The sequence below is a fragment of the Prionailurus viverrinus genome, chromosome C1, assembly GCF_022837055.1.
Source record: "Prionailurus viverrinus isolate Anna chromosome C1, UM_Priviv_1.0, whole genome shotgun sequence".
In the NCBI taxonomy this organism is placed as follows: domain Eukaryota; kingdom Metazoa; phylum Chordata; class Mammalia; order Carnivora; family Felidae; genus Prionailurus; species Prionailurus viverrinus.
The window spans coordinates 182,621,744-182,644,658 of record NC_062568.1 but is presented as its reverse complement, the minus strand read 5'-3'; the positions used below and the strand labels follow the sequence as shown (position 1 = coordinate 182,644,658).

Below are 22,915 nucleotides of genomic sequence, written 5' to 3'. Positions count from 1 at the left end.
CACTGCAGGAGGGGGCTGAGCTCAGTGCCCGACAAGGGCGGCTGGAGACCTGAGATATCGTCTCCATATGGTGTGTCCCGTGCTTAGTCTCGGGGGCCTTTAAGAGTCTACAAATTGCCGAAGCAAGACTCCCAGTGGACACAGGAGAGGTCAGGCGGGGGCACCTACATGTTTGCGAAAGAGGTCAGCGTGGGGTCCAAGCTGGGGATCAGCTTCCCGGACAAACTGCATCACGTCCTCTACTGTCCACGAGGAGGGGTCCCGGCCACTCAGTCGCGAGGCATCCCGGCTTTCCAGGTATCGGTCCGACCCTGCAGGACAGGAGGGCACCTGCCATAACGGGTGGGGACTGGTTTGTAACGCATCCCCACTCTCCTTGGCACGTCCCGATGGCCCTGTGGGTGAGGCTCACGTTAGTGCCAGAGCAGAGCAACTGGAGGTGGCTGAGGGAGGGAAGGGTTTTTCCACAAAGGGATGAGGATCTGAGACTCTTCTTAAGCCAAATCTTTGTTCTTTAAGAGTAGATCTGATTTTGGAAAGGGCCAGAAGAAATTTTACATTAAGGCTGTGGTTCAGCCTGGACCAAAGTCAGCGGGAACAATGAGTGAGGGGATTACTTGGGCTCACTGGGGGTCTGGTGGGTAAGGCTGCTTTTACCTTGGCTCTGGGGACCATTTCTAGATACACTTTGGCAGATGGGCAAGATTAGAGCCAAATCTAATTTGGGGTCTAGGGAGAAAAAAAGTGGTGGAAAATACTCTGTGCCTCTTCCAAGGCCTGGAGAATAGCTAACCTTGCTACAGCCTAATAGTGCAGAGGCAGAAAATAGTCTTGCCTTGGCTGCTAGGAATCTCAGTTAATTTAGTGCACTGCTTAGAGCTTTTATCTCAACCTTGGCTCAAATACAGTTCCTCCCATTTCCCCTGTGGGGTCTGGACTCTCTGAAATCTGAACTCCTTACCATGCATGGTCTAGAAAGTACTGCAGCATCTGGCCCTTTCTGCCTCTGACTGCATCTCAACCCCCTAACCCCACCCCTTCCTTGTCATGCTCCAGACACACTAGCTTGCTTTCTGCTTCTCGAATAGGCTATGCCTTTATCCTTTGACCTGTAATTTCCTCGGTCTGGAATGTGCTTTTCCCAGGACTTTGCATACCTGATTCCTTCTCAATATTTGGGTCTTATCTCAAACATCAATTCCTCACAGACCTTCACCAACCTTCTAGCAAAAATATTCCATTCCCCACACAGCCACTATCAATCCAATTATCTCCTTTTCCCCCAGCACGTATCACTACCTAAAATATTTTCATGTATTTATGTTTACTGTCTTCTCCTATTTTCTGCCCTATTTCTTTGTGATATTGTGACTTTTAATAAGAAAAACACACATATTTGGTCTTTGTCCTGTTCCCTGGCAAGAACTCCTAAAATTCTTGGAATTTCCTAAATGGTGAGAGAAAGAAAGGTGCCTTTTGTTATTCACAACAAGCCTTTTCTAGCCACACCTGAGCATGTTCCTGAGGTCACTTCTGGAAAGTCCCTAAAGGATGGGGGTTGCCTGCCAACCTCCCTGGGGAGGAGAGTGGCCAATGACTTAACTGATTGTGCCTGTGTAATCAAGGTTCTGTAAAAACCCCAAACGATGGGGTTCGGAGGGCAAGAACCCCTGGTTGGTGGACACATGGAGGTGTGGGATCTGTGTGTCTGGAGAGGGCGTGGAAGCTGGTGCCCCCTCCCACATGCCTCGCCCTGGGCAGCTCTGCCATCCGGCTGTTCCTGAGTTTTCTCTGGTTACAGAAAGCTGGTAACCTAGTAAGTTTTCGTGAGTGAACCCAAGGAGGTGACTGTGGGAACCCTTGATTTAGTCGGCCAGTCAGAAGCACGGGTGACATCCCGGACCTTCGACTGGCCTCTGGTGGCGTGGGGCAGGGGGCTTGTGGGACCGAACCCTTAGCCGATGGGATCTGATACTCTCTTCACACAGTGTCAGAGTTGAGTTAAATTGTAGGACACCCAGGTGGTATGGCACAATTGTTTGGTGTGGGGAGAGCTGCACGTGTGGTGTCAGGGGGGAAGTCATGTTGAATGGAGTACTGGGCGTAAGGGAGACAGACACACAGGGGGGCGGTGGTTTCCTTTCACAGTCTCCAGGACATAAAAGAGGGCCTGGGCAGCCATAGTGGACACTCAGACAGGTTTGTTAAATGAACGAATGACCCTACATAATAGTTACTTGTGTATTTTTCTGGCTCCCCAACCAGACTGTCTGTCTTGAGGCAGGGACCTTGCCTTGTTCACGTCTGTATCCTCACCACTCAGGAGATGCCTGTCACACAGCTGAGAGGCGAGCTGAAACCCACCTAGGAGAGCAGAAGGCTGTACTCGGCAACGGTCTCTTGCAAAGGCTAAAAATCTCCTCCATTTCCCTTCACTCTGGGTGGGTCCCAGGTCTAAAAGTCAAAGCACATTTGGCTTGGCCCAGCCCCTGCTCCCTGGGGAAGAGCCTCCGGGGAGTTACATCTCCAGCTCGTAGCTGGGCACTGACCAGATGAGGGGAGAAGTGTGTCAGGGCAAGCAGGGTGACGATCGCCACAGAAATTCCGATGGCTTTTTAGAGGCGGTGGTAGAAAGGAAGTCGGAGAGGGCTCTGAGCCAGCCACCTCTCCCTGCCCTGACAGTGCACTGTGACACTGACAGAGAGACCGGCTGCAGAGATTACGGACAGCAGAGAGAAGATATACTCATGGACGTGTCCCTGGACCATCTCGGCCAATTCCTTGACCTAGGGGAGCTAAGAACCACACACACACACAATGACATTATACACATATAAACATAAACGCACGCACATATTCACACATCTGATGCTACTACGTATTTCTGAGTTTGTCTGGCAGCCTCCTCCTGTTCCAACACACCCCAGGAGGACAAGTGGCAGGAAGTTGCTAATTTATATGGTGGTCGGGAGAGACAGCTCTGAAAGGATGACACCTGAGCACAGACGGTGAGGCAGAAGGGTGACTGGCATGTTTACGGTGAAGCCGGGAGGCCTGTGGGCCAGAGCTGAGCGAATGAGGAGAGAGTGGTAGGAGATAACCTCTGAGAGGTAGTGTGTGTGATGGGCTGGGGGGCATGGTGGTGCACATAACAGGACCTCGATGCCACCAAAAAAACCATTGGCTTTTCTGAGCGAAGTAGGTCGGTTTTGAGCAGAGGAGTGACTGGAACCAACTTACAGTGGAAAGGATCGCTCTCAGAGCCCGTGTGAATAGACTTGGGCTTCGGGGGAGGGCAGAAGGGAGACCAGTCCAAGCAAGAGACGACTGTGGCGTGCAGCAGGTAGTAGTGGTGGATGTCGGGAAGAGTGAACAGTAGGAAGAACCCCCACCACCCGCCACTGTCAGCTCATCTGACCCTTAAAACAGCCCTTGAGGGAAGCAGCAGCATCTTCCGTTTAGAGATGAGGGAGCTGAGGCCCGGAGAAGTGAAGTGACTTTCCCAAGACCACACAGCTAGGAAGAAGACAAGTCAGTGCCCTGGATCTGTCTTCTCCTATCCCCATTTCTGCACACAGACGACAGCGGGATTCTCTCCCACTGCCCGATGAGAGCTGGTGGTTACCCCTCAAGGAAGGCAGAGGGTCTCAGTCTGAGAATGACTAAGGCAGGTGAGGCGCATCTAAGGCAGGTGGCCAGACTAGTAAACCGGTGCCTACTCATCCTCGATTAGTGAAATAAGAGGGGACAGACTCAACATGTGAATTCTTCGGGACAAACAGTTCTAGTGCCAAATGGAATCCTTCATAGCCGTATGAGGTTCTACAGGGTCACAAGAGATTTAGACCGTGACCTGGCCAACAGGCTCACACGCATTCCAAAGGAAGAGAGGAGGTGCCCGGAGACAAGAGTGACATCTCAGGCCGGTGGCGCATGGGGCAGCCATCAAGCAGCACTCCAGGGCCTCGGGAGGGAGGACGGTGACGGAATCCCTTCACACCTGGGGGGTGATTAAGCTTCCCAAGTGATCCCTTATCCCCGCTTCCATCTGATCCTTGTCACACTCCTGTGAAAAGACCAGGTCCATATCACCATGTCCAGTGCACAAAAGAGGGGTGTGGAGACCTGAGAGGTGAGACGACTCCCCCAAGACTCAAGGCGGGAAATCAGCTGGCGGCTCTGCCTGGACTTTAGCGCTGCCCATGCCCCGCACCGCCTTGCTGGGTGACGGCCTGGCTTCTTCCCCCCACTCGGTCTCCCTAAAACTCTCTCTCCTGAGGCCGCTTCTCTCCACGGCAGGCCCTGTCAATGGAATCTTCTTATTGTTCCACACGCCGGGGGCTGGGAGTGTGGAGGTGGCACTTTCCCGTCTCTCCATGGCCACTTTTAGGCCTTTCTCCTATGAAAGCTCATGTTCATCAGAGGCCAGATGTGTGCCCAGCCACCTGCTCGTCCTGTTCACTGTCGCCTCCAGACCTCTGGGCTTCTACCCCTTGTGAGATGGAGATTGCTCGGTATGTCGGTCACAGCCTCCTGCTCCAGCCGGTTCCTGTCCTCATCCTCAGAGGCACTCAGTCACCCACCTGGCCTCCAGTGACCTTCACCTCCACTCTGCTTCAAATACCTCCCGCCAAGGCCACTGCCTGCTTCCTGCCATCACTTGGAACAAATCCACTTCAGAAACGTAAACATCCCTTTCTCTGACCCCAACCTCCCATGTCTGTAACTGTCCTGCACTTCAGTCCACTAAACCCATTACGTCACAGAGACATTTAGCCCAGCAGACTCACAATTCCCCATCCTTCAGCCTTGTCCCAGCCTTGCTTCTTCTTCCCTACCTGGCCCGGTCCGGTGCTGATGGTCTAAACGGCTGTCCCTCCAGCTCCCCCACTCCCTGGCCCTCTTGCCCTTCTACCTCAACGTGAAACTTTCATCCGCAGACAGTCTTTTCTCATTCCCACATCTAGGTTTCTAAGGCCACAGAAGAAAACCACATCTCTGGCAAAATGGCAGACTAGTCTCCAAGCACAGCTGGGCCTTCAGTGTTTCCCGAAAGCCAGTCCCTTCTCCTTGCTCCATCTCCCCCTGTCTGCTCTTGACCAGTCCAGTCTGGGAGCTCCCCTAAGCCCTTCTCTACTCGCCCTCTCCCCATTCACTCATGGCCACCATCAATCTTTCCTCCGGTCTCAAGGAACAAGGCTTAAGGCCAACCCATTTCTCTATGCCCTGGGTCCCTAACCCTTCCCACCGCACCACACCCACAGCCTTACTCTCTTCTCTTTCCTATATTCTTCATTTCTTCTTCTTGGAAGGCACAACTTGTCTGCTGATAAACACATCGGGGCGCTCCCACTCTTGAAGACCTTCTTTTGTAGGTCACCATTTTTCTTTTTCTTAAGCCCTCTTTAGTACCTCACCATGCTATCTGCCCTCATCGCCCTCCACAGCCTCTGAGGCTGCTCTTGCTAAGGTCGTCAATTACCCACTAATCACCACCTCCGACAGATAGTTGCCAAATCTTTGTTGTGGTGCGCTCTCGTTGAAATGCTCTCTGTAATCCTGGCCACTGCAACATCAGATTTTGTTTTGCCTCGCATTTGACTACTTCTTTGTCGTCTCCTGGGATCTTCTTCCTGCTCCCACCTCCTGAACTTTGTTGGTCCCCAGGACTCCACCTTTGGTCAATTGTTCTTTTCATTCTACCCATACACTCCTGGGAAGTGGCTGGCATTCATCCTACAGCTTCAACTACCATCTGTATGCCGATGACTCCCAAACATTTATCTTCAGTTCAGTTGTCTTCCCTGAGAATCAGACCTGCAGAGCCACTGCCTGGTGGATGTCACCTAGATGACCTGTGGGCTCCCTCCCTGTCTTTCTACGGCTGGTCCCCTCTCTCACTGAATGGCACCCTGCCACCCCATCTAGAAACCAAGGAGACATTCCTCCTCCCTTCTTTCTCACTATCCTCAAATCTGACTGTATCTCCCTCGTGAATAGTTTTTTAACCCATTTGCTCTTCTATAAACTATCTACCACTTTTCTAATCCAGGCCTCTATCTGTTCTGGTTTGGCCCACTCCCCAACCTCCTAAGTGGCCTCTCTAGTCTGTCCTTCCTCAAATGTGTCCTCGACACAGTAGTATGTGATCTGTTCAAAACACAAAACTCTTTAGGTCTCGCCTCTAATTAAAAGCCTTCGGCAGCTTCACACTGCCTGCAGGATCCACTCCAGACTCCATCATGCTCCACAGCTTTGGGTCCTCTGTGAAGCAGCCCCCTGACCTTTCCAGGCTTTTCTGTTTCAAGTCCCAGTATCACACTTTATGTTCAGCGATACCAAAGTGCATGCAGTTCCATGTGCACCATCTGTACCAGTTCTGATCCCTCTGTCCTTGTCCCGCTATGCTCTCTTCCTGGAAAGCTCTCCCTCCCCTACTACTCCTGATCTCACCGTTCACAGCTTTGAAGTCTCGGACAGGGTGGTGTCACCTTCTCAAGGAAGCTTCCCCTAGGAGCGCCTGGGTGGCTCAGTCGGTGAAGTGTCCGACTTCGGCTCAGGTCATGATCTCACGGTTTGTGAGTGTGAGCCCCACGTCGGGCTCTGTGCTGACAGCTCGGAGCACGGAGCCTGCTTCGGATTCTGTGTCTCCCTCTCTCTCCCTGCCCCTTCCCTGCTCATGCTGTCTCTCTCTCTCTCTCTCAAAAATAAATAAACGTTAGGGGCGCCTGGGTGGCGCAGTCGGTGAAGCGTCCGACTTCAGCCGGGTCACGATCTCGCGGTCCGGGAGTTCGAGCCCCGCGTCGGGCTCTGGGCTGATGGCTCAGAGACTGGAGCCTGTTTCCGATTCTGTGTCTCCCTCTCTCTCTGCCCCTCCCCCATTCATGCTCTGTCTCTCTCTGTCCCAAAAATAAAAATAAAACGTTGAAAAAAAAACAATTAAAATAAATAAATAAATAAATAAATAAACGTTAAAAAAAAAAAAATTCAAGGAAGCTTCCCCTGGATACCGAGCTTGGGTTAGGAGTTCTTCTTTCCTGCAGTTTTCATACTATCCAAAGCACATCTCTGTACTCAAGATATGTCTTACAATTGTGTTGAAGTGTTTGTCTCTCCTGTAAGACTGTGAACACTCTGAGGACCAGAAGCGATTGACTTTTGCATCCCCATGCTGAACACAGATGGTCTTCGAATGAATGGCTAATAAATGAATGGGGGTACCTTTCCCTGTCCCTTTGGCTCTTAGTTTCCACTGTTGTCAAGCCAATCCCAGAGCTCCAGACGCCTCCCTGGTGCCTAGCTAGACACAAATGGTAAGTCTGGACCCCGTCCAACTGCCAGGCAGGGGGCAGCCAGCGCTCAGTGAGGAAGGAAGGGAAGAGCAAAGGTCAGAACTGCAGTCAGCTTACCCCTGGAGCACAGCCTGCGCACAGCCGAGGCAGGACTCAGTGGGAGGCCACAAGATGGAAGCAGAGGCCGGTACCCGTGGGTTCGAAGGTTTTGGGAGCTGCTGACAAGGTTGGTGGGAGTCAAGGCGGAGTCCATGGAGTCTGAGTGTGGTTCCAAGGACCGGGTCAGACTATTCCCCAGGACAAAGCTTTCACCTGGAAAACAGTAAAACCAGAGTTAGAGCAGGAACTAGTCTAGAAGGACTGCCGGCGCGCTGGCCTCCCAGGTACCTGTTTGGATGGAGCAAGAGGCAGCAAGACAGAAAGTTCTAGGCTATCTTAGGAGGCCTGTGTACTAGGCATGGCTCTGGCTCTCACTAGGTGACCTTAGTCAAGCCCAGTGCCATTCTCTGGACTTGTATCTCCTTAGGGACTCTTCCTTTTAGATTAGATAGTCTTTGAAGTTTCTTGTGGTCTGGATGTCTTAAGCTTTTTCTGGATAAGGAGAACCTTAAAACAAATAGAACTATTTTAGGAAGAGGCTGCCTCCCTACACACGAGATGCTAGTGCAGGGGACAGGGGTGCTGGAGAAGAGGTATGATTACTTAGATGAGGACACTTTAAAAGGTGACCCCCTCAGCCAGCAAGACATCTCAGAAACGCTCCTCAGTGCCCAACTAACAGCCTGCCTATGAAGGGTCTGCTCCTTGGTTCCCTCCCTCCTTTCGTACTTGCCTTGTGGAACAGAACTACCCCAAGGAAGCTGGGCTTATGCGGCGGTGAGAATAGGGCCGTGGAGACCAGAATCTGGATTAGAACTTGGCTCTGGCACTGGGTAGACAAGGTGCTTCTCTCAGAACCGCACTCTCCTCATTTAGGACATGGGAAGCCCCCTTCCTCTGAGGCCCAGCCCCTCAGCTGGGCAGCAGCCCCTAATGAGTGCACTCCAGAACCTGAAGCAGACTCCCTCTCGTGACTGGGCTCCGCCCACACTCAGTCAGTTCCTCAGCCCTGCTCACATCATCTCTGCCTAAAGGAGGAGTGCTGGGTCCTGGGCCACCCCCCGCCCCCATCCTTTGTAGCTTTTCTTAGAGGTCGGCTGTTCAGGTAACGCTTGGGATTCACTCAGGCCTGTGATCAACACTACAGTCAAACACACGGTTTGACTACAGTCAAACACACGGTCTGGCACACGGTAAGACTTCTGTGGCAAGACGGGTTAGGATTTTAGGACTACTTTCTACTACCTGAACTTGCAGGGTAACCGGGGGCTTAAAGTCAAATCCAGCTATTTGCCCTTAATCTCGGGAGTGTGACTGACAAAGCCCTACCCCGGCAATGGTCCCGGAGAGAGAAGTCTCTGGGGACCTGGAACGCAGCCCACCCCTTTAGGCAGACGAGCCTTCAGATTCCTATCTTCCAGGAGAGGGGACCACAGCAGCGTCCCACTTTTGAGACAGCACAGGACTCCAAGCCAGCAAACAGGAGGCCCGGGTTCTACACCTGGGCTCCTGCCCTTCTCCAGGTATTTGACCTCGTGCAAGCTGTCTGTCCTCTCAGCGCCAGCTTCATCTGTAAAAGGCGGGGGGGGGGGGGGGTGGGGGGTGGGAATCCCTCTCTCTCATGCTGAGAACATCAAATGAGAAAATGGAATGAGATGGACTTTACCAAGGTGGGGAGTTATTTTATTTATCCTTCACTCAGAGTTACGGCAAGCCTACGTTCTCTGCAGTAACTCGGGAAAAGGATGAAATCTAGTTTCTGCATGCACCTTTCGAGCCCTCATTACCTGGCGAAAACCGCGGACAGCACAACTTGCCTCACCCGAACTAGCGTGTGAAGCATCAGCAGGACAGTATGGGGGGCTCACCAGCTGCTGATGCAAGTCAGCATCTCTTCCTCTCAGCGATGCTACGAATGGCAGTGGAGGCCTAGAGTCTGAGTTGAGGGGCCTGAACACCGGGACAGGGGCAACGGCACCAGGCCAGGTCATTAAAGCTCTCCTAATGAGAGGCAGTGGACAGATGAAGAATCATGCCTGGGAGGGCCCTGGGAGGGCCCTGGGAGGGCCTCGTCTACTTAAGGCTGACCAGACGAGGGCCTGGCTGCCTCAGCAAGACAGTGCAGCAAAGCAGACTGCAGTGCTCTCAAACTGTGCTCTACAGATCCCCGAGGGCCTCCAGAGGGAGGCCAAGTGAGTAGGCCTCTGGGTCTCACCCCAGGTTCTAGCAAAACAGCTCTGGTTTTAACTTTTATACCCCAGAGTTTTCATATAATCCTGCCTTTGAAAAAAGGAGTTCTACTGCTAAAAGGAACTTTGCAACCATTGGCCCAGGGTCAGAAGTTAGGGCTGCAAGACTCGAGTTCTATTTCTGGCATTACCACTGGTCACTGATCTCTGCCTTTTTCTTGGGATTCAGTTTGCCCATCTATAAAAAGACACTAAGGAGCACCTGGGTGGCTCAATCGGTTAAGTGTCTGACTTTGGCTCAGGTCATGATCTTGCAGTTCACGAGTTTAAGTCCCACGTCGGGCTCTGTGCTGACAGCTCAGCGCCTGGAGCCTGCTTCAGACTCTGTGTCTCCCTCTCTCCCTGCCCCTCCCCTGCTTGTACTCTGTCTCTCTCTCTCAAAATAAATAAAACATTAAGAAAAATTTTTTAAAAAGACAATCTCATATGGTCAATTTAAATGAAATTTGCTGTGGATGTGTTAGAGACATAAGAACAGTCAGCATGGGAAGGAGCTCATTCCCTCATTCAGCAAACATCTGTTGAGCATCCTTTGAGTACTAGCTCCTGTGCTAGGGACGGGGTATGCAGAGGTAAATAGACAGATAATAATAGACAGAGGTAAATAGACAGATTCCTCATGCACTGATTTCCAGTCAGAAGCAGATTTTTTTGGAGTCTCACCTTGTAAGGCTACCCTAAAAACAAGAGTTCCCAGGGGAGGATGGCAAGAATGGTGGGGGGAGGTCTAGAAATCATGCAAAGGAGAAAGAGCCCACGAATGCATGATCTGGAGAAAAGTCAGGAGTGACAAATAACCTGAGGACAGTCAAGGGAAGGGAAGAGAACTGGAGGTAGATTGGATCTTCTGAAAGGCAGCCAGTAAAACAGGGGACAGGAGTTATAAGAAGACAGATTTGGGCTCAAAAGTGAAGGCACTGTAGCAATCAGAAGTGCCCAGCAATAAAATCGGTTGCCAAAGGTGATGGTGAGCAACCTGTCATTGGGAGCACTTAAGCAGAAGTCAGATGACCACCCGATCTGCTGGGCTAGACACTAGATCATCTCTAGACCACTTTCCATTTCTGGGATTCAAGGAATCTGTGCTAACAACCGTGCTTTCCCCTTCCTGGGGTGAAACAAATGAAAGAAACTAGAATTTTCTAAGAATTTCTGGAATTTTCTAGGAAAATTCTTATGCCAACACAAGACCCAGAGACTACCACAGTTCCTGCGTATGCTTAAGTCTGCCTCATGAAAAAAAAGTCCTCTGAACTACGTGTCCTACACCCTCTACTACACTTTAATTCAGCAAACATTATCAGATATTTGCCATGTGACAGGGAGACAGATACTGTGAACGATGAAAAAGACAGATTATTGTCCCTTCCCTCAAGGAATAATTAATCTAGTGGGAAGGATGACAAAATACAAGCTTATAAAAAATTAGAAACTATTGTAAATATTACTAAGCAAACAGGGTATTAAGACAGAAAATAACAAGGGGGGCTTTTTTAGATGAGGAGACCTTGAGAGGTCTCCTTGATAAGATGATGTTTAACAGCTGTGGTCTGAAGCATCCAAGTAGAGGTATGCTAAACAATGTGCTTGGTTTTAGGGTTCGCTGGCAGCCCCAACGAATCCCAAGCATTATCTAAACATTTGATCTCCAAGAAACACTGCAAAACTGCAAAGGATAGGAACATGCCCCAGGATGCCCCTCACCTGCAGAGAATTCTGTGGAAAGGGCCAAGGAGCTGACGTGGCTTAGGTACAACCTAATCATCTGCTGTAGGTCTCCTGGTACAATGGCTAAGGGCTGCTGCCTGGTAACTTATAGAAAGATCTTGAGTAGAAAAACAGCTTGGAATATTTGGGGAAATGGCGGAAAAACAGTGTAGCTGAAATATATGGAAGGAAGAGATGAATCTGGCACGGTAGGCAAGAACCAGATGATGCAGAATACTGCAAACCAGAGTAGGACACCTGGATTTTACTGTCAGTGTATTAGAATGCCACTACAGAGTTTTAGGTTAGGGCATGCCATGAGCTCCTTTATGCCTGAAGAATACCCTTTGGGCTATTAGGTAGAAAATGGAGCAGAGAGGAACGAGAGAGGAGACCAGATAGGCCAGAAAGGACCTCTCAGGCCAAGAGAGAGAGGATAATGGCAAAGGCAGTAGACTGATAAGACGCACATGGCTTTAGGAGACATTTTGGATTTCTACTAAGGCAGAGTAGCAGGGTCTAGGCATATCTGATTTCTTGGAACTGAAAACAAAAAGACAAAATACACGAAATAACCATTTTCAGACACTGGGCATCAGGTAGTGCAGGACGGTGATTCCTGAAAAGGGGTAACAAAAAAGGTGAGCCCTAGGCTTGCTCTCAGCTCACTGTCTAGAGTGTTTCCAGGCCACCGTGGAGGCAGGGGAAGATAAGACAGAGCCGGTGAGCTCCCTGAGCTGAGGAGATGGGGCCGAGTCCAGATAGGCCAAGGCAGCTACAGTTCATGGGTCAGAGCTCTGGAGAGGTGATTACAACTAGATTTCAAATGCTCAAGAAGACAGAGCAAAGACTATGCAGGTTAAGCAAAAATACCAAAGACATAAAAAGACCCAAGTCAAACTTCTAGAAATGAAAACACAATGTCTGAGATAAAAATACATGAGATGATTAAGAGTGGATTAGACACTGTAGAAGAAAAGATTAGCTAACTTAAACACACCTACAGAATTTATCCAAAATAACGCACAGAAAAACGGCTGAAAATATTTAAAAAGCATCACTAAACAGTGGGAAAACTTCAAGGAGACTCATATATGTCTAATTGGAGTCTCCAAAGAAGAGGTGAAGAAAATATATATGAAGAAAGAATGGTAGAAAGTTTTTCACATTTGATAAAAAGCTGTAAACCCACATGTCCAAGAAGCTCAGGGGACTCTCAGCACAAGAGGCATGAAGAAAACCTCACCAAAGCACAGCATAGTCAAATGGCTAAAAACCAATAATAAACAGAAAACCTTAAAAGCACCCTGGGGGGGTGTGGAGGGGGGTGGGAACAGCATGAGACCAAAAAGAAGAATGACAGCAGACTTCTCATCAGAGACAACGCAAACCAGAAAACAATGGAGTGACATCTTTTAAAAAGTGCTGAACAAAAAAAGAGTCAATTTTAAAAGTATCTTTCAGAAACAAAGACAAACCCCCCCCCCCAAAAAACAAAAGACTTTTTCAAATATACAAAACTGAAAGCATTTGTGTCCAGTAGACTGTAACTCTGCGAAATGTTAAGGAAAGTCCTTCAGCAGGGAGAAGATACGAAACTCTGGCTCTACACTAAAAAAATAGAAAGTACCAGAATACCAGAAAGGGTAACTATGAAAGGGTAAATATAAAATAATTTTTTCTTTTATGTTAAAAGAATATATTTTTTATATTGAAAAAATTTAAAAGAGGATTACCTATTTAAAGTAAAATAATAATGTATAGTGGGATTTACAATATATGTAAAAGTAAAACGTATGGTAACAATAGCACAAAGGCCAGAAGACGGGGAGAGTGTACCAGCTGTAAGGTTCTTATGCGATATGTAAAGGGATAAGACTATGGCTCCAAGGTAGACTGTGATATGTAAAAAATGTATAATATAAACTAAAGCAATCACTAAACTAAAACAAAGAATTAAATTAGTTATAGCTAATAAGCCAATAAGGAAATAGAAATCATAAAAAAACTGGATTAATCCACATGAAGGCAGAAAAAAGAGAACACGGGATAGATGGAACAAATCTCTCTACCAACAGCTTTTGTCTTTGTTCTTTGAGTTGAAAGTAAAGATCTGGGTGGGCTATGTGGTTCTTTCATTTATATAATTACATTGTTACATTTATATAGTTTTGGTTTTGAAAGACAAAGTCTGGGAAATTGGAGATAAGAGGAAACAAAATTATTCTGCATAATATATTAAGCTGGAGTTGCCTGCTGATAGCTGGAAAAGGAGGAGGTATGGGATGGAAGGAATAGAGAACAGAGAAGAAAATCCCCCAAACCTAGAGTGGGCCCCAGAAATGGCAGCAGGCTGAGGCCGAAGGTGAATGAGGCCAATAGGATACATCCTGTAACAGCAGATAAACATGAAGATAAAACAGAAATGTTAAAATGCTTCCTGTTCTTTGTGGCAATTCTCCCCCACCCCCCTAAACTCCAGTACAAGTTTATTACAATTGTATTCATTTTTGTATTCATTTTCCTTAGGGAAATGAAGGATGAAGAATCGGACCAAATGTTTGGGGCAAAGCACCTAAGGGAGGGACGGTCAGCTATAAGAGTGGTCTGGGAAAGAAGGAGCAGGAGTCTGCAGGAGTCTGAGTCAGAGCAGGAACTCTAGTCTGAATGATGTGGGGTGGGGGTTCATTCGATGTTATTTAAATTTTTTTTTTTCAAAGTTTATTTATTTTTGGGACAGAGAGAGACAGAGCATGAACGGGGGAAGGGCAGAGAGAGAGGGAGACACAGAATCGGAAACAGGCTCCAGGCTCTGAGCCATCAGTCCAGAGCCTGACGCGGGGCTCGAACTCGCAGACGGCGAGATCGTGACCTGGCTGAAGTCGGACGCTTAACCGACTGCGCCACCCAGGCGCCCCATTCGATGTTATTTAGATTTGGGTATCGAAGGAAAGGATTATCCCCAAATCTAAGAGGACTCATGGAGTCCCACACAAACCTCCAGGCAGCCTCCCTGCCTACTGTCTCGCCCTGTACCAATCCATTCTCCCACACAGGATCCTGAGTGACCTCTCTGAAGCGCTGTGACTGTGTCCCTTCCCTGGGTCCTCACTGCTCAATGATAAAAAGCTGGCAATATGGTCAGTTAGAGCTTTCCTGACCAGGCTGCTGCCTCCGCTCCAGCCTCGTCTCTCACATGCCTCTCTTCCACTGTGTATGTCAGCTGTACCACACATCTGGTTCCTCTGACACGGGTCACGCTCCCCTTTGTCCCTCACAGTCTCACATGCTAGTCAGTCAATAGGAACATTCTTCATTACTCCCCTCCTCCATCTCCTTGGGTCTGCGGCATCTCCACCTGATTATCCTGCTCCTTCAGGTCCAAGCTTAGATATAATTTCTTCCGGAAAGCCTCTCCTGACACCTGGTTTGAACTTCTGAAATCTGAACGTGTCCTCTGAAAGTACGCATCATCATGAATGAACTGTTTGCTTATTTGTTCCTCTTTACCAGGTTGTAAACTCTGTGAGTGTGAGGACCTGGGCCCCTAGTTTACTATGGAAATGCCCCCTGCCCATATGCCTAAACCAGACCTTGGTGTTGTGCAACCAGTAACTTCTGGGTTAGCCGACTGAATAATAGACTCGACACAGGTTCAATTAATTATGAGCATCTGCATCATCTTGGAACTCTGACAGTTCTATGAGGAAACCCCACATGGGGACGAAGGGTTTCATCCCCACAGAGGGATGCATCCTAACAGATTTCACACTTCTTATTTGGCTTTATTGAATCCTATACATTTTAGGATTCTGGCAGGAGGACCACTTTATAAGCTCAGATGACCCTGGACGGCAGCTAGAAAAACAGGCACAAGGAACTTACCACCTTGGGACAAATGAACCTCCTTGAGCAGAGAGGAATCTGGGCAATCCCCAAACGGCAGACCTAGAGGTTAATGCTGGGTGGTTTCAATTACGGCTAAGATAATAGTCCCTGGAACCAGCTACATTAATTGTCTCCTGTTAATGCTGTCAGTGCTGAGGGCCGGAAGGTCTCACATGACCTTCACAGGCCTCTCACCTGACATGGCCACGTGTGGAGTTTTGAAGAAGTGACCCTAATCTGACACTGTCCCCCTCCACCCTCCGCCAGGAACCCTTCCTGTCCTCGTCTTTCATCACTCCTGGCTGGCCACAGGGCCCATTCCAGGCTCACACCGCGTGCATGTCTGTCCTCTCTCAGCTGGCATGCTCCCAGAGCAGGGATGCGGTCTGTTCCATCTCTGGCTCCCCAGAGGCTAGTATAGCATCTGGCACAGAGCGTCCGACAACTGGTCTGGAGTCTCCAAAATGTCAATGTCATGTCAGGAAAGGCAGAGACAAAAGTGTGGAAAACTGCTGTAGATAAAAGAAAACTAAAGAGACAGAACATCTATCTATCTATCTATCTATCTATCTATCTATCTATCTATCGATCTATCTATCTATCTATGTATCTATCTATATTAGCTAGTAGATTTTACTCATGTTAAATTTCTTGAGTGTGATAATACTCCTACTCTTAGGAGATACATAGGAAAGTTTATTAAGGATCACGTCTCTCAGCTGCAGTTAACTCTCAGATGGTTCAGTAAACAAAAATCCGCAGACACAAATATATGTACGTATGCCTAAGAGAAACAGGTATAGTAAATATTACAAAGTTAAGTGGGAAATCTAGATGAAGAGTACATGGTTGCTCACTATCCTATTTGCACACTCTTCTGTAGGTTTGGAGTTTTTCAAAAAAAGTTAAGTCTCAACTCAGGTAAGGAACCCTAATGGGATCTGCTATACTGGAATTGTGCGGTCAGTTAGGCCACGACCCTAAGGGCCAGGGAAGTGTGGAGGCAGGCTGTAGGGAAGGGAGAAGGCACCTCAGGAAGTACCTAGATAAGAGGAGTGGTAGCTTTGGATATTGAAATAGAAGCGCATAGCCACGCAGGAGGGTGGGAGTGATAAACCCCAGATCCAAAGGGCAGACCAAGCCCTGTGCATATCCAACTATTTGGCAGAGGTTTGGGTAAGTAATCAGGGAAGTGCAGGAAATGATAGATGATCAGAGGTGGAGCAAAGGGTCAGCAAGGCAGGCTAGCAGGCAGGCAGGCAGGCAGGCAGGCAGGCAGGCAGGCAAGATAAGCAAAGGAGCACAGAGGAGTGAGAAATCTAGGCAAAGCTCTGGCTTGTCTGGGCACAGTTAGAACACTTCAGAGAAGCAAACAAACTGGGGAAAGAGCAGCCAAGTTGCTGAGCACCCAGGATGGGAAACAAAAGCTAGACAGTGAGCACCAGAAGGTGCAGAGAGCTGGCTGAATCTGTCTGAAAATGAGGGAAGGAGTGGGGACGGTATGTGATAACCCTGGTCTTTGTCTCTTTCTTAGTTGGTGAGGCAAGAAGGAAGAGCGGCTAAAGCTTGCTTCCTCTCGTCTGGTAGCTGAATCAGAGAGATGCAAACTGGAACAGAATTCCCAGGGCACATCAGGCCTCAATTCCAAACCCCCTCCATGACTGCGGGCCCATGACGTACATCCCTGCCAGTCCCTGCATGCTGCTACCAGTAAGTTTTCTCTTAGTCCTCAGTGATGATTATTCCCTTTAAGAATTCTGGGCTCCTGGTTCGTGGAGAAATCTCTTTTTAGACGAGCAGCTACCCTCAATGTTCACTACCCCCTCTCGTGTACGCATTCTTCCAGAATCTCAGATAGGCTTTGCTTTCATCACTTAAGTGCTGCTCAGAGTTCCTGAAGGCCAACAGCTGGGGTATTTGACAACCTGCCTTTGTCTGCCCCATGTCTGCCATACCCAGCCCGGACCCCCAGTGCAACATACTAAGGACACTTCTTTTTGTTCTCAGATTCTGATGATAAAAGAAAGCAGGAGAAAAGGTTTAGAGAAGATCCCTCCCAAGCAACAGATCAGTGAGGGGGGCACAGACATGCCTGCAGGGACCAGATGGTCTGGCCCTCACAAGGAGTATTTGAAATTCAGGTGGTCTTTTTGCCCTGCACACAAGTCACACAGGCAGTGCTCACTGGGGTGCAGAGGTACAGACAGAGGTGGGTGGGGGGGGGGCTGGGTGAGTAGTCATGTTGCCGAGCACGTTCTCCGGAAGTGGACTCTGTTAAGACAACGATAAAGAGATGCCAGGGGAGGCAGTGTGGTGACAAGACTTGTGTAGGTCAGAAATGGGCACCTTTCAGACTTGGGCTCCCTCGCCAAAGGACAGCACAGCCCCAGCACTCACAGCACCACCTCTCTGCTCCTCCGCCAGGAGGAGTCCATGAGACTCTTCTAAAGGGCCTCTGCTTCCTCTCTTGACCACGACCTACCTCGCTACTGGGATCGAGCTTTCCTCCGCTCCCTGTCGTTCTGTGTCCCGGGGCTCCAGATGCTGAGTTCCACTCACTCTTTAACCTCTCTTGGAAGTGCTTAGTCATTGATCCGGCCACGTGGCATCCGCTTTCCCGCTGCGGGTCTGCTATGCTAACTAAGAAAGTTATTTTCCAGCCTCGTTGGAAATGGCAGGAACTTGAATTGACTTGCTAGACTGGCAGTGCTGGAGGAGTTCGGGCCACGTGCCAAAGGAAAGAGTGGACGGCCAATCATGGGGGAGCACACTTCTCACTCTGTAGCCTGAGACTAAACCTTCCTGTTGGCAAGGGAGAGCTACCTTAGGCCTCTGCCGCCAGCTTCACACTGGGAGGCGTGCTGTGACCTCATGGTGGCTCCACGTGCCACACGCCGTGGGGGCTCAGGAGGGGAACTCTGAACCACCGTTTTCTAGGGATAAAAATCCAGAGGACAGAAGGTTAATCCTAGAGATAGGAAAACAAAATCCTGGAGAGAGCAGAGATGGGAGGAGACCAAGGAGTCCCTGGCTGCACCTGCGGCAAAGGTAAGGCACAGAAAGCCAGGAGTCCAGAGAGTAGGTGCCGGGCTGGAGGGTGTGAGGGCCAGCCCCGGGCCCCCACTGGCACTGCTGCGAGCCCTGTGCCCCTTTCTCAGCCCAGGCCCCATCCCAGCTCCTACCTGGTAGGTACCTGTCGTGGCTGTGGCTGTGGCTGTACTCGGTGGTGGTGAGAGGCAAGTGAGTCTGTGTAAAGGGTTGGCTGCCAAACAGATTGTCACTGCGAAGGTTGTGGCAGAGCTTCTCCAGGAAGCGGAGGACGTAGGTGATGCTGTTGACTGCCGGGAGGTTGAGGGTGTGCTGTTCGCGGTCAAACACGGCTGTGGAATGAAGGAAACGGGGTGAGCGCGTCAGCCCGGCAGTGCAGGGCAGGCTGGGCGGAGGAGCCCAGCCCACTGCTTGCCTCAGGCTCACCTGGTTACACAAAGCAGTCGGTGCCCAGGTTTCCTCCCCTCTCCTCCCTCCCTCAAGGGTTTGATTTTTGCCTCCACCTCCACAGGGCTTGCAGTAATGGGAGTGGCCAGGCCAGGCCTGTTGCACCTGGGGCTCTGAGGCGATTTTACTCAACTTGTGAAAACAACTGTGAACACAACTCTATCTGCTCCATCAGTTGGCTGGGCCTCCTCCGGGAGATCTGCTCATTTTGGGTTCTATTTCCATAAGAACTGCCTAAGAACAGAGAAACCGGGCAGATGAGGAGACTACAGCTATTGCCGGCAATGGTTTGGGTGCACAATGTGATCTGTGTTAGGGCACTAGAGTTTCAGCAGCATTTGGAAATATTCCATGCTTGGTTTTATTTTCCTCCCTATCTATCTCTATTCAAAAAATATCTGTATAATCCTTAAAAAGCAGGCCTTTGCATTTGTCTCTGAGGGCAGCAAGGAAATGGGGAGATAGGCCGGTCCCGGGAATCAAATTTGGGACAGAAGAACCCTAGGAAAGGTGTGGGTGACAGCAACCCCACAGAGGCGCAAAGAAGGCCTCATCCCCGCAGACTACTGCCCGGAAGCCTCAGCCTCCCAAGGAAAGGAAAGCTGGAGTCCCCAGCAGTCCTCCGACTTCTAGAACAATGTCTTCTGTGCGTGCCCTCACCCTCCACACAGCCAATTACTCCCTCTCCAGGGCTCCCACGTCACCCTTTACACATTTCTCGCACATGAGAATACTTCTCTCCTGTCATCTTTTCTCTTCCTCCCCGGCCAGTGCCTGGCAATAACCTCTGACGTCAGATAAAGGCTCAAAAAATGTTTGCTAACAAAATACAGTTATTTATGGGGTCTTCTAAAAGAATATAGGTATCCGTGAGGGTCTACCAAGTCAGCTGGGTTCCCTGAGACTGGATACTGCAACTTGTTAGAGGAAAGGGGCGGGAGACTATGCAGGATCATGCAGTTAAGACTGAAAGGCTCCAGGTCAAGTCTTCATAGACTTGGTGGGTATAGAATGGGGTTTTGGACTTGGGAACACGGAAACAGAACTAGGGCACAGCAGAAAAAGTGAACATTCTCAGTGAAAACAAAAAACAGCATAGTTGAATCAAACTCTCATAGCAGGAAAGAGAGAGGGAATGGTTTCCCCCCACTCTGCTCTGGGATTCAACTTCCTGGTAACAGGGCTGGCTTAGGACTGGGCAGATAAGGAGCTGGAAGAACCTAAGAGTTCTCTGGTCCCCTGAGGCCAGGTGGGAGGCTATGGCGATCTGGAGAAACTCCTGTTGCCACAATGCAGTCCCTCTGGATTCTTTCTTCTGGAATGCCTTTAAAGCAACACACATACGTTTTCTGTATGCAGAGGCTAAGCAGGTAGACAGGACAGGAGTCTGCTTAGAAGCTTGGTTAAGCAGAGTCTGCATGGTATTCTACTTGGCAGAGGGGTGCATAAGGCTCAGAGGGGTTCTGGTTGTTGAAAAGGAACAGAATCCCTTCACATTTCTCCAGAGCCTACAGGCGTGACTGCCGTAGGAACCAGGATGCTTTGCCAGAAATGAGCCAGTTGAGAAGGCCTGCCCCTCTGGTGAGGAGGTCACACCAGCCCAAGTGTGCTTACCTGAGATCACTTCACCACCATGGCCCTGTTTGAGGAAGCTGAAGACGGTTTTCTGATGATAAGCACAGTCGATGCAAGCCTGGACAGCCTGCTGCAACACCACGGAGGCGCGGGCTGGCCCAAAATGGTCAGGAAGCAGCTGGACCTTCTTCTTATCTAAGTGGGGGCCTGTGCTGCCATTCTTGTTCAAGTAAATACAAACTGCGGGAGACAAAGAGTCAAAACAGCTTAAAGAGCGTCCAGGGTAGAGAAGTGACAGAACGGTGCTCTCTTCTGTGTCTCACCCTCTGGGCTCTTGCCCCTAGCAGGATTCTCAGCTGCTAGGCCGGTGAAACATTGGGAGGGGGCAGAGGGTGGCTGTCTCCAGCTGCAACCAGCCCAGATTGCATGACCAAAGGCTCTGGGAACAGAGCCTGCTGGAAGAACAGCCCAGACCAAAAGCCAAGGCACAGAACTTACACTTGGTCTTCTGTGCACTGAAAAGAGAATCTAAACAACTCCCCAGGTGTATGTACTTTCATGTTCAGTACTTGGTTGCCTCACACATTCCTGTAGGTCTTATATGTGTAAGGGATGGTAGGGGCCATGGCAATATTAGCCAGAGTGTGCTAGTGTGTGTTTGGGCTTGCACTTAGAATGGTCACACCACTGTGACCTGCCTTGATTTCTGTTTTGGGTGGTAGAGTCCCTTTGCTATCTTTTGCATTAACACTCAGATCCAAAGAAAGGAGTAAAACAGAGAAATATGGGACCAAAGAAAACAATGGAAAGGACCCGAGGGTCCCATCTAGAGAGTTGTCTGTTTCAGTAGTTTATCAGGTCATGGCAGCTGGGCACTCTCCTGCTGCAACTCTCTACCTGGCACTGTGCTGGGCAGGGAACAGGGAAGGCACATGAGTAAGAAGCAGTCCGAAACTGAGGTGCTTCCTTGATCTCCAGAGAGAACCCATGGCAGCCTGGTCAGCTATGGCATTCTTCTGGTATGCCTTCTAGGACCCACTTGAAGAGGGTACTTTGCTTTCTCACACTGTCATGGATCGCTAATGGAAGAAAGAACAGGTGAGCAAAAGGTCTTTTTTGCCATTAAAGGCAAAATAGAGAAGAGCAGTAGCTGTGGTGGCCATGGATGGACTGCCATGCTCGTCCGTGGGGCTTCAAGTTTAGCAGATGTAAAACAAGGGGGCTGAGTCGCATGCTCTCTGAGGATTCCTCACCTAATTCGAAGGGAAAGGGAGATGGAGAGACGGAAATGGAAATAGTAAGAGTGGCAGGATGTGGAAGGTGACAGGTAGGAAAGAAAGAAGGGAAAAAGGTAAAGAATAAACCAGATGCATTGAAATACACATTCAACTCTGTTCTCTGCTAAAACCCTCTAACATGAGTCAGACAATAAAGAAGACAGCTTAAAATTTTGGAAGTTGGAAAGCAGATAAGCAAAGCAGCAACTGACTGAGCAGACCCAAAAAAGCCAAATCCTTAACCAAGAATGGGCAATGATGAGAACCAAACTGTTTCATCTTAAAATTCACAAAAGGCCCAAGAATGGGCAGGGGCCCCTGGAGGTGGGTGTGAAGGCAGATCTAATGAAAGAAGGATTGGGTGAAGTCTGTTAAATAGTTAGGACTTCCATGTCATGATATGACTCTTTCATTGAACACGAAAGTAAAAATTCAAAAACTCAAAGAGATAAGAAGAGTAGTTAAAATAAATGAAGACATATATCTATGAAAAGACACTCAGAAGAATGTTCATAGCAGCTTAGTCATAACAGCCTAAAACTAGAACCAACCCAAACGTCCACAATGAGAGAATGTATATACAAATTGTGATATATTCATTTATTGGGAGAGCATTCGGCAGTAAAAAAGAATGAACTATTGATAGGGTGCTTCTCAAAAACATTACTTTTAGTGAAAGAAACCAAATATAAAATGTACATATAGTATAATTCTATTTCTGTATTAAGTTCAAAACAGGAAAATCGAATCTACAGTGAGAGAAATCAGGATGAAGGTGGGAGAGAAGGCCGACTTACAAGGAGGCATGACGTAACTTCCTGGGGTGGTAGAAATGACTTTCATGTTGCCTGGAGTTCTGGTTACGTGGTGCTTACAAAGATTAAAACTCATTTAATTGTACTTTAAGATATGTATGTTTCACCGCACGTAAATTTTATTTGATTTGTGTGTTTACACAAAAGGAAAAACATATATAACCAGTCCTGTGATGATTACAAAAAGAAATTCTAACATGGATTAAAGGATGAAAGATAAAAGGCAAACTACAAAACCTTGAGAAGACTGTGGCAGTTTAAAAACATGACTCCCACACCTCTGACCTCCCTTCCATCAATCTGTGCGATACTTGACCAACAGACTATGTAGAAATGACCCTGTGCCAGTTTCTGGGCCCAGGGCTTGCTTACTTAAGAAGCTGACAGTTTCCATTTCCTCTTTCTCGGGACATTCACTCTTAGAACCCAACTACCACACGTGAGGAGCCAACGCTACCCTGTGGCAAGGTCTGTGTGGAGAGAAACCAACAGCCAACTTGTCAGCCACGTGCAGAAGT

The 22,915-nt window shown here is 48.9% G+C and overlaps 1 protein-coding gene across 17 annotated transcripts in view; it reads right to left on the bottom strand.

The window, feature by feature from the left end:
* SCMH1 (Scm polycomb group protein homolog 1) overlaps positions 1–22,915 on the bottom strand; it is a 187,452-nt gene that overhangs the window by 2,056 nt on the left and 162,481 nt on the right. For 13 of the 17 annotated variants that reach the window (XM_047869812.1, XM_047869809.1, XM_047869814.1 and 10 more), the window contains 4 exons: positions 20,345–20,545; positions 18,418–18,615; positions 7,410–7,604; positions 169–395 (listed from right to left, as the gene is read on the bottom strand). In XM_047869812.1, the coding sequence (XP_047725768.1) occupies positions 169–395; positions 7,410–7,604; positions 18,418–18,615; positions 20,345–20,545 (821 nt within the window). The remainder of the gene's footprint in view (positions 1–168; positions 396–7,409; positions 7,605–18,417; positions 18,616–20,344; positions 20,546–22,915) is intronic. The other 4 variants (XM_047869813.1, XM_047869825.1, XM_047869819.1 and 1 more) reach the window with 2 other exon arrangements.